This window comes from Agrilus planipennis, unplaced genomic scaffold (assembly GCF_000699045.2).
Source record: "Agrilus planipennis isolate EAB-ADULT unplaced genomic scaffold, Apla_2.0 scaffold4, whole genome shotgun sequence".
Taxonomy (NCBI): domain Eukaryota; kingdom Metazoa; phylum Arthropoda; class Insecta; order Coleoptera; family Buprestidae; genus Agrilus; species Agrilus planipennis.
Window position 1 is genome coordinate 3,015,767 of NW_020442463.1, and position 12,041 is coordinate 3,027,807.

Consider the following 12,041-nt stretch of genomic DNA (forward strand, 5'->3'; position numbering starts at 1 on the left):
AAACCATAGATAATAGGGTAAAATTTTGACCCCACTCAGCGACATCTAAGTTTACCCTACATTAGTAGACGATACTTGGAATATATATATAAATGGTACTGGCAAAGAAAACTTCGAATATTCACTGTCATCTATACATAAAACTATGAAGCATAACTTAAGGCGCGCATTTCAAAATTACACCAAATTTTAATTGTTTTAATTGGAAATTGAAAAAGAAAAATATTAACAAATTTAATAACAAAGTATAAATGCAGTAATAAGTACAATTAGCACAATATACGAGTAAATAGCAAAACATCAATTGATTAAAATAATAAATACTAAAGACAGGTATATTTGTATGAAAAAAGGAATTGTTCTTTACCTAATTTAGTACTGCTTTCTGCTTCTACAGGGGGTGCTAACGTTTCAGAAACTGCAGAAGTACTAGCTTCTGTATTGTCCATTGTGACTGTACTTTCTATAACAAGTAATGGTAAAGATCTAGACCTTTTGGGGTGGGGGTGGGTGGGATCGAAAGAGGAGGTCTCCTCCACCACTGTACCATAAAAAGTTCGTAGCGGTCTCACCCCCATAAAAAGTTATGGGGGTTAGATGATGACCCCCCACCCCCAAAGGGGGTAGGGATCGGGGGAGGTAGTCATCATCTAGACCTTTACCCAAATAATTATATATGTTTTGGATATTTGAAACTGTTANAATAATAGATACTAAAGACAGGTATATTTGTATGAACAAAGAAATTGTACTTACCTAATTTAGTACTGCTTCCTTCTTCTACAGGAGGTTCTAACGTTTCAGAAACTGCAGAAGTACTAGCTTGTGTATTGTCCATTGTGACTGTACTTTCTATAACAAATAATTATATATGTTTTGGATATTTAAAACTGTTATCTGCATAACTACCTGCAGTTGAAACAATTCTTCTTTTCCCCCAATATGTTTTCACTGGATGCAGTACTTTTTCATCTTTTAATGGGGACAATTCCGTCTGCCCCCATTCCTCTACCTGAAGAAGTTCTACAAAACATTTTTTTTAGAACTTGTAACGTGCGCCACCCTGTATTTAGCGGCTCCTTCTGATCGCGCGCGTGTGTGTGAAGCCGATGCGTGAATAGAGACGGTATCCTTTGGCGGCTTGCTAGGTGAATAAACAGCGACGGGGTGCGAATATACTTTTGATGTTTTTCAAAGTTTTAAGACAGTAGTGAAATAGACATCCGCGTGTTCACTTGCGTGTCTGGACAAATTTCTTCTTATTTTAATTTCTACGTTTCTAAGTTTATATTTTTACATTTTTTGTTTTGTTTAAATACACACTGTTAACCAATTACCAAAATCTTCTATCTTCAACGCTACAAACTTAAGTTTCACAACAACAACAAATTACAATACCTGGTACCTGCCACTTTCGTTGGAACCGCTGTTACTTCAAGAAAATGGAATGCGGCATCTTGACCTTTAACTCCTGCAGGAACTGTATAATCTAGGTAGAACATTTCAAATTAGTTTTTGATTATTTCTTGCAATTGAAATACTTACAAAATAAAGTTGCCACTGCATGGCGTCTTAATCTCCCATTTGCCCTTTTGCATATGGGGTAGAAACGCCGGTCACACACCCCATAATGGTGTAGACTGTACAGCACGGTTTTTCTGTGTTGGACAGAAAATACCCTTTCCTTTCTAATCAGCACTATTTCAGAAAATAATTACTTATTGTAAAGCATGATTGAAGTACTTAATAATTACTTACTTTCAGGATACGTGAAAGTAGGTACTTCTCACAGAAATTTTAAAATATTACAAGTTGTGAAACTACTCACTATTGCTTAGTATACGCTATAACTGAGTACATCAGTCTAGGAAAAAACTTGGTTTTCTCGCGTTACCGTAACTTTCTTTTTGCACAATGTATTAGCTATAAAAGAGTATGCACTCGTATATATACGTCTCTGTTGGAACCCTTTCATTAACACGCTTTTATTAATTTGACCATTTTAACCCACTTCGAGACGTCTACTTGATTTGAAAATACATATTAAATACTGATAATACAAAAATTTAACTGACCACCCACTCTGTGACCCCTCTGCCATGTGCGTTTTCATGCGGCAGGGCCGAGGCGAATGCGAGGCCAAGCCGCGAGTGATGGCGAAGGCCGAACTCTACGTAGGTGCGAAACACCGTAGTGTCGCCCCGATTGACACCTCTCTCCATCCCAAATGTGTATGTTCACCGATTTGGATGAAAATCGATATCTGGGCTCGGCGGAGTGTGGCGATTGCTATTTATAAAATTTTTTGAATTCCGCCCTTTTACAAAATGACTGCCATGTGCAATAATTTCAATTAAAATTAACCGACTGGGATAAAAAGCTATATCTGGCGTCAGCATAGTGTGGGTTTTTGGGTTCCGCCATTTTACAAGATGGCTGCCATATATAATTTTGATTGAGTCACTAAAATTTTATCCAAATAAAATCCCCATCCAATACACTGGTGAGAAACGTGCCGAGGGATGAGTGGCAAGAGGGTGGTTAAAAATATCATGTCGCTAGCGTAAGATATACTAAATATCAGGTATCCTGATCACTATCACTGTTTACTAACATTAAGAAAAGACGAAAAAATAAAAAATTGTTTAAAAAACTAAAAACACGCTTTAATAGAAAAGGTTCATATTAATTGTTGTAAATATATCAGTACTATCTATTCGTAAAAGTAGTTATTATAAAAAGATAATAAAAAGCACCGCAAGCTTTTTTTATAATGAACTTTATTTTCTTTTTATCACTTTATTTTTATTTTAAAATTATTGAAAATGATCGAAGTACATTAAGTTAATAGACTTTCTACGGCTGCTGAATAAAATATCAGTAATTAAAAATTACTTTCTGATCTTTAGTTCGTTTTGCTATTAAAGCGTGTTCTGAATAAAAGTACTTTTTTATTTTTATGTATACGTTTAATTAGCAATTATTATTTTAAAATGTAAATTACAATGTATTTTATAAATTCATTAAGACTAAAATACAAGACAGATATAGTATAAAACATACAATAGAATGGAAAGTACAGTTAATATATATGTATATGTATATAGAAACACTTAAAAAAAGGAAGCAAATTCAATATAGCACTGCATATAATACTACCAGTCTCTTAACCATTTTTTGTAACAATAAAAGAGAAAATCATAATATATGCAAATTCCTTATTAAAAGTACCGTTTATATTTATAAATAAGCTATAATGGCTCTATTCGTTACTGATATTTTCTGACCAAAACGATGTGCTGGCGACTGCGCTCTACATGTCTAGATAAAACATTATTACATAAGCAAATAATATGCATAAATTAGTCATTTTTAAAACGAAAAATAATGTGATAAAATAACCGGCAGGTAGTATAAATGAAACATCAATACCTAATTACCTTTTTTAGCATGAATAATTCATAAAAATGTTGTTGAGTATGTGCTACTACATCACTTTGATCACAAAATATTAGTAATGAACACGACGTTAATAAAATATATAACAGTTTTTTTACACTTTGGTTTTGAACTTACTATTATAACCATACAAAAATATACTTTAGGAAGAACATTGTCTTGCAATGTATGTTGTTACGTCATAAGACATCATGGAAGTAACATTAAAGCATATTTGGTATGGATGTAATTAAAATATATTTACTAAAAACCAACCATAATGCACATCATAGAAAACTAGTAATTGTGCTTCTAAAATTTTTACAAAAATCAGCCTTTACCCTATAATACTATAACTAAGCTACCACATTTTCTTATTTAAAAAATCTAAGGGATAATTACATGAACATATTAAGTAATCATTCGTTAGTTGTCATATGCTCCCAAGAAAGCATTGCAATTTGGACAGTAGTGATTTTGGTTTTGACATGAATCCATACAATATGGTAAGCACACGCACGGCCAACATCTGCAAAATGATAAAAAAAACATTGATAGGGACACATAATAATGTAATAATTATGTAATGTGTTAAAACCATAGAGATATTAGAATACATAGGCAATACATCCCTGTAAGTGGCGGTGAGACGTGAGTTGAGATTCCCTCTTTCTTCTGTCTTTGTTTCATGGTTGTTCTGATTGGTTGGCACAACTGACTACAAGAGTGTGCATGAAACAAAAACAGAGACAAAAGAGCTAAGAGGAAGCCCTTATTTTCTGTTTCTTTTTAAGAAGTACATTTTCGAAGAGCTTGCATACTCTATTCTATTATCTCTATGATTCAAACATTTGGTGTTATATATTATTTTTAAATTTGACAAAAATAGTCATATACAGCATAACTTTTCAGATTTGACTGTTTTACTGGGAACGCATTTATATGGGTGTCAACAGATTTAGAGATAAATGAAACCTATATCAATATGTAGCTGTAGTAATAAACTTTAGAATGATGTTTAATTATTTAATTCTGTTTAGATTCCTTTATGTTTATTTATATATTTTGCATTTCAAGTGATTATACTTAGTTTGATAAAATTTCATCTCAGTTCGCTATCAGTAATTCAAGAAAGAATGTTCGACATTCTTTTGTTCCTGTTTGCAAGGGTAGCAGCTTAATTAGCACATCATAAAATTTATTTGGGTACTCGGAAATGTTGGTACCTAATCGGTCTAAAGGCAGGTCATTGCTGACTTTTCGGAAATTTTAGTCAGATCGTGTCGCCGACCTCGGTACCTGAACGACCCCACAAAACTTGTTTAAACTTGTTTACTATCAAAAGCCGCCCTCTCTGCTACCGATGACAATTTGACCCCCAGCGCTTATAATAATTTGTTAAAGTACGCTGCCTATACGCAATTCAAATTACAAATTCAATTAAATTAATTTACTGTTATCTGCATCTGTATCACGATTTTTAGAAATTTACGTAAAGGCAAACGAATTTTATACATATCTAACCATTTTTATATCTTCAAAAAATAGCTTTGAACTGTGGCCCGTTTGACCAATGTAAATAGCATCATAATCTTTACATTTTATTTAGCAAATGCAGTTTTTTCTTAATAACTTACATTTTTAATTGCTGCCAATTTTAGAAAAAAGTATTTTGTATACTTACACGAAAAGACATAACAGTAATGCAAATAAGTGGGTCTTAGTTGTAGCCTCCGTAACTACTTTTGTGCTGATCTGACTGTGGCAATAAGGACATACCATTACCTTACTACCCGGTCCAAAGGGGCCTGGTGGTGGTGCAGTTACAATGACAGTTGTAGCTGTACAAACAATATATCCACAAATTACACACATCCTTCATAATAAAATAAATCACTAATTAAAATAAATAAAATCGCAGGTAATTTTTTACATTAGTCGACATTGGAATTGAGACATGAAGTTTAGTCAGGTAGGTAGTACTCACCAAGTAACGTAGTGTGGTAGTATTTATTAGAATTATGTTTATTATTTGTTTAAAAATCAATGTGACTGAGATACAGGCTCTTAAAGTTTTCTTAATCTTAAATTCCGGTTGGTACGGCCCTGGGTTCAGCCTTCCGTCAGCTGTTCCCACCTAAAAGATGTCCTAACATTATTCCAATATATCAGCCCGCCTTCGGCGGGCAGGAGCGTTAGAGAAACTCGAGTCTGTCATAAATCTACCTAACTAAACAATGACGTTTTAGAAAATACTACAAATGACGCAGTAAACGCCATCTGTAGCACGATGCTACAATTTAGGATTACGTATGCTCCAACAAGGTCCACTTGTGTGGATATCTACTTGCTGAAAACGTATCCCGGCGTAGCCAACCTCAACGTGATAGGTACGTTAGCTTAATCGAATAAAATAATTCGAAGTGGTCTGTATTTTGTCGAAACTGCCAGACGCGGATTGCGAATTATTTTATTCGATCGTGCTACAGATGGCGTTCACTGCGCCATTTATAGTATTTTCTAAAACGCACTGCTAAGACGGCAGGTAAAAGTTGGTCTGTGTTCTGTCGGGCTGCCTGCGACGCGCTGATGAGATCCAAAAAGATCGAAATCGCGATCCGCGTATGACAGTTTCGACAGAATACAGACCACTTCGAATTATTTTATTCGATTAAACAATGACGTCATCAATGCATATTTGGCGAGAACAGCTGACGAAGGGCTGCAGTCAGGACCGTACCAACCGGAATTTCCTCTGATTAAGAAAACTTTAGCAGCGTGTATCTCAAGCTACATTGGTTTCTGCATGGAATTAATACTACCACACGATTCTGCTTGGTGAGTACTAGCTACCTGACTAAACTTCATGTCTCAATTTCAATATCAACTAAAAATGACCAAATCGCATTTTTTTCCTTTCAGAAAGGCACTTACCGTGTGTTGGTGGTGGTGGAACATAACCAGGAGGTGAAACAAAACCAGGAGGTGGAGGACCTCCTGCAGTTGCTGTGTAAGGAGGTGGAGCGTCTTTAACCATTTTTTATCTGAAAATGTAAAAGGATGTTATTTTAAAATGCTAACATGAAAAATACCAAAATTTATTTTTCCTATAAAAAGACTACAACTAAGCGTCACTATAGGGACCTGCAATAGGTATGAAGTTCCTGTAGTACCTATTAGGCACTGCTTAATGTCAATAAACGATGAAATTACTCGAAGTTATAAATATGCAGACTTCTGCAATAAATAACAGAGGCAAATTAAAAATAAGACGTTTTATATCCGAGTTTATCATTATACCGAGTTCCACTGCACCTACATACCGAACATATGTTAAGGGATAGCATGTAGATATAGGTCAAATTATCGTTAAAAAATTACTTACAATCACCTACTTTATAGAAAATTTATTTCTGAAGAATTATAATTTATTGTAAAACAATAATCAATTAATTGTTAGTATGTAGTATATATTAACTACACAAGATGTTCGGCAATGACCACTTAAAATTGAATTCTACTTTAAAATTCACAAAAAACTTAATGGTATTTTCGAGAAAACACCGTCAACGTGCGGTGTCTGCCGAACATTATCGAAAGTAATCGAATAATTCCGAAATCTCACGAATTCATTTTGTATCAGGAACTGTCATATATGTATAACTATTATAATTTATATTGTGAATATATTGCGTTCATTTTTCTTTAAAAAAGTCGAAACAAATGAAGATTAAATGATAGCATATATACGTACATTCCCTTCTTGGCGCGAGGATAATGTATCAGAAATTTAAACTCTTCGGGTAAAAATCGGAAATATTCGGTAGACACACCTCGCGATAAGTATTCTATCACGAAAACACCATGTGATTTTTGTTTTTAAATTTTCGAGATTTGACACTTAGTTGATACAACCGTTACAATTTTTAGTTTATTTTTCTTTCCAGTCTTAAATCGTTGTGCTACCATACGTGGATTGCAATTTACGAAATTAAATTTTCATTACAGCCCTAAAAACCAAAAGTAGCTAAATTATTATTCACAGGACATAATAAGTTTTTCTGAAAATGGTAGATACTACTACAATTACCTATACATAGATGAATATGCGTTAATTATACTTGTTTTATACCAGGTATTGAACATGCATATATATGTATGTATGAATATGTAAGAGTTGCTACATATTCAAACATATTGCACTGGTTCGTAGTGAGATATTTTTGCTTATAAAGATAAAATTTGAGTAAGCTATGTATATTATGATTCATAAGGTACGTGTACTTGTGCAATTTTAACTTTCAATTGTTAACAATATTCTTATGTTAAAAGTACACAATTTATCTTATCACCCAAATGATAAAATATTTACAATAGTGATATAGAACAGGTGAAAGCACAAATGAATTAGTACATATACCTACTTTCTAAGAAACCAACACAAATCATTTAACAAATTAATATTGTGAAATATTACATTACTTTAAGTACCTACCTCATCCTGATATTACAAAACGAAACAACATATTTCAAATAACATACGTACTATATATGCATGTCACATAATTGTTGCATCCAGAACTATTTATTTGCATAACGAATACGTGTACTGACTACTCAATAATTCCTATTTTATTATTTATCATAAATACATTAAAATAATTAACATAGGCAAGTACCTTGATAATTGGTGAATAAACAGCAATTTTTTTCTTTCTTATCGGAGGGGCTATTGTACGGACACAGTTAACAGTGTTCACTACCTTTGCATTTTCAGATTTTCATGGTTACTACAGCAAAACGCCACTCGAAAATCGACCTGAGAAAACTAAATCCACTTCACTGATAAGCACCACCTTTATTTGTTTTCTGCTTCGAGCTTTGAGCTTTCCATGCAGCTTTCCGGAGTTTACAATTCAATTAATAAATGAATGATAAATGAGTAGAACCCATAGACAAGTAAAACTCCAGTAGACCATAAGAATCATGAAGACTATAGATATAGATAAGACACTATAAATAAGAAATCCAACCCATAGATATATATTAGGACTTTGGAGGGTACCAACTACTCATAATAGGGAATTGCATGTTGAGTGCAGCAACGTGATTAAAGGGCAAAAAACTTTTTAAGAAAATCACATTAAGCTACAATTCGAACCTCTGAATTAAAATAAGAACTTGAAAGCTACTTCGATGGAATAAACAGTGCCGGTTGCCAATTGGTTAAAGTGAACATCAACAAAGCTGACCACACAATGTTCATAAGCGCCCATAACGTTAAATTTTATAATAATACCATTTGTCTATCGCTAATAGCATGCAGCATTATTTAAATACATCTTAACATATAAGCACATAAAGAATGGAAAAAAAAAATATGTTGACATATTAACAGGCAAGTTAATATCATTAAGGCAGATTTCCTTTTCAAATGTGTACATTGCTGGTTTCTCTTAAATGTCTGTACAGCATTTATGACGGTTTGCCGCTGAGGATGTTTTCAATGAGGATATGGGTGATCGATGTTTGCAATGACATCGTGTTCACAATCGACGTAAATTAGTATCATGTCACAAAGTTCTGCCGTACTAAACGTAATTGTAACTATTGTTCAACACTGACCTATGACAGTAATACACGGACCTACTGAAATAAGTTCGACTCACTAAATACATATAAGTCTACAACATTAAAAGAACAAAAAACTAATTGTAATATAAATATCAATCACGCTTAATCTAATCTAACAAATAACAAGTGCTAATTATATCGTAAATGCGGCGTTGAACTGTAACATTTTCAAAGCGTGATGACATGACTAGGTTTTGCCAAAAAACGATGAACTTTCATTTCCTTATTGTTCATAGAAAATACTTAGAGGCTCAATATTCTATAACATACATTTTAGTAATAAAATTTCATTTAAAATTTTCATTTTCTTTATTTGATGTTTACTGATGTATGATGATAAGTAACAAAAGTTATTGAAAAAATTATAATTAAACATTATTATTGGTAATCAAACAAACGTAAATTATAATCAAACAAAGGATACTGAATTAATTAATTAAATTAATTAAAAGCAAAGAAGTTTATTTTCCACTAAGGAGGCCAGATTGAGAATGAATGTTAGGTTACATTTTTTATAATAAACAAAAGACAAAAAAACGATTAGAATAATTTTAAGTTCGAAAAGTTAAAAAAAAATCATGGGGGCTAACTTGCCGACCTCATTTCGTTGGTGTTTATCTATGGTTATACTTTTCATCTATGCTTTTCATTATTAACTATGTCGGCAAGCGACAAAGTGAGAATATGGTAACAATCATAGACATATATTAATGGACGCATAGACATATATTAATGGACGTGCCTTAGACGTATATCATTGTAATAATTTCTTGGCTCGAAAAGTGAGGGAGAACTAGTGCTATCTCTTTAATGACACGCTTACGTACTATCGTGAAAGAGATGGATATTGTCCGAAACTTCGTTCCATACTTCTGGAAAATACTACAAATGGCGCGGTAAACGCCATCTGTAGTACGATGCTACATATTAGGATTACGTGTGCTCCAACAAAGTCCATTTAAATAAATGTATATCTACTTGCTGAAACGAATTCCGGCGTAGCTAACCTCAACGTGATAGGCACGTACCATAATCGAATAAAATATTTCGAAGTGGTCTGTATTCTGTCGACACTGCCAGACGCGGATCGCGATTTCGATCTTTTTGGACCTCATCAGCGCGTCGCAGGCAGCTCCGACAAAACACAGACCAACTTTTACCTGTTGTCTTAACAGCGTGTTTTAGAAATACTACAAAAACGCCATCTGTAGTACGATGCTACATTTTAGGATTACGTATGCTCCAACAAGGTCCATTTAAATACCATACTTCTGATCGCTAAGGCATGTCCATTAGTAAACGTCGATGGTAACAATGGTGACGAGCAGTGACAAATGCAAATAACAAGTATTCAGTCCTCTATGACTATCGCATTATGATCACATTCACATTCAAAATATTTGCAGCGTGTAAATATAATAGATATTTTCTGATTTATAAGCGTCTTCGCTTTTTTCTTTGAAATTGACACCATATCAATTATGTTATAAGCGCATCGCGTATTATTTATAATTAATGTAAAAAGAACAAAAATGATACCGTATAAATATGTTTCAATAACTATTAGTAACTTCACATACAGAGTTTTCGTACATATCTATATACATAGCTATTATTTTATTTATATGCATATGATCATGCATATGGATATTAAGAATTAACGAGACATTACAATCGTTCCATATAAAAAGTACCTACATATTTCTGGTCTGCATTAAATGAGCTACATTTTTAGTGAAAAATATCAAAAGACGTAGAAATAAATAAAACCCTACCTTTATGTTATCTGTAACGTTCACGCACTTTTTAAGAACTCTATAGTAGAACTAGTTGGCTGTATTCAGAACGTTGATCAGCGGTTTACTTTACATCTATATCTTATCTAGAATTTACTAAAAGTTCAATGTTAAGGATAATACAGGGTGATGAAAAACTCCTATGTGGATATGTAGGGTGTTTGTATAGAAACTACAAAATTTTGCAAACAAATATATGATAGCGATTTATATTTTTACTCAATTGCGCGACAGAAAATAAGGGTTATATTTTTCACGCATATCTTAGCCCAATTACATTGTATACTTTAGGGCATAGACAAGCTGTAGGAACCATAGACGTGTATTAATGGACGTGCCTTAGCCGTATGTCGTTGTAATAATTTCTTGGCTCGAAAAGTGAGGGAGATGGCGTATGTTTTCGGACTAGTGCTATCTCTTTCATGACACGCTTATGCACTATCGTGAGAGAGATGGATATTGCCCGAAACTTTGTTCCATCTCTATCTTTTGTTGTACCACAATTCTGACCGCTAAGGCATGTCCATTAGTCAACGTCGATAGTAGGAACTATAGGAAATTATGCCACATCTTCGCCATACTTTTTATGCTCCGTCCATTTAGTCAATCTTAGTTTATTCTCTTTTCTCTCGAATACATCAGCACTACATTATAAAACTTAAATATTCAAAGAGACCACAAAAAAAAGTAAATCTTGTCCGTGGTAGAGATTTATGTATGTTACTTATTGCTCTTACCCTAATTTGAGCTAATCCTAACCTATGCTTAACCTTATCTCGCCTTTATTTGCATTGAAGGCTATGAATTGTTTGATGCGTGAATAAACACGATATTGTGGTTTTAGTTCTGCAGTTACACTTCTCTTATTTGTGATCACTGTTTGTTTTCTCTTTTGAATTTTTTCAGGTCTTTGATTCCTTTTACTTTGATTAGTAATTGGTTGATGTACTTAGTTCTGACGTAATCGAAGCACCTTTGCTCTATTTTATTTTTGAATGGTATTTGAATACTTTTGTCTCCTTGTCTCGTGTTGTTTCAGTTTCGTTGGTAGCTGCTTTTTTTTGGTGATACAGCGTTTAAAATGAAAATTTTGTTAATGGCTAGCAGTGGATATAGTCCGAGAAAAAGGTTCAATATTGTTTCATCTGCAAATGGAAAGCTGATAAAGAACCG

General features: G+C 33.4%; 1 protein-coding gene across 4 annotated transcripts; it reads right to left on the reverse strand.

Annotated features, from left to right (window-relative positions):
* Positions 1–3,781: 3,781 nt before the first annotated feature.
* LOC108745180 (lipopolysaccharide-induced tumor necrosis factor-alpha factor homolog) lies at positions 3,782–10,940 on the reverse strand. Of its 4 annotated transcripts, none has more exons than XM_018481296.1 (4): positions 10,848–10,940; positions 6,373–6,482; positions 5,123–5,279; positions 3,782–3,967 (listed from the first exon to the last, which is right to left on the reverse strand). In XM_018481296.1, exons 2-4 carry the CDS (start codon positions 6,473–6,475, stop codon positions 3,865–3,867), a joined length of 363 nt encoding a protein of 120 aa, XP_018336798.1. In that variant the 5' UTR covers positions 6,476–6,482; positions 10,848–10,940; the 3' UTR covers positions 3,782–3,864. The 4 variants fall into 4 exon arrangements, with proteins under 4 accessions (XP_018336798.1, XP_018336797.1, XP_018336801.1 ...); XM_018481295.2 differs by lacking the exon at positions 10,848–10,940 and adding an exon at positions 8,118–8,408; XM_018481299.1 differs by lacking the exon at positions 10,848–10,940 and adding an exon at positions 7,529–7,631.
* Between the last annotated feature and the right edge of the window lie 1,101 nt (positions 10,941–12,041).

Bases quoted from the DNA above. Each gene is read 5' to 3' on its own strand.
- LOC108745180 (XM_018481296.1), bottom strand. From the start codon at position 6,475: ATGGTTAAAGACGCTCCACCTCCTTACACAGCAACTGCAGGAGGTCCT. The intron at 5,280-6,372 runs GTAAGTGCCTTT...TTGTTTGTACAG, and splicing joins TCCACCACCACCAACACACG to CTACAACTGTCATTGTAACT. The intron at 3,968-5,122 runs GTAAGTATACAA...ATCATTTTGCAG, and splicing joins TTACTGTTATGTCTTTTCGT to ATGTTGGCCGTGCGTGTGCT.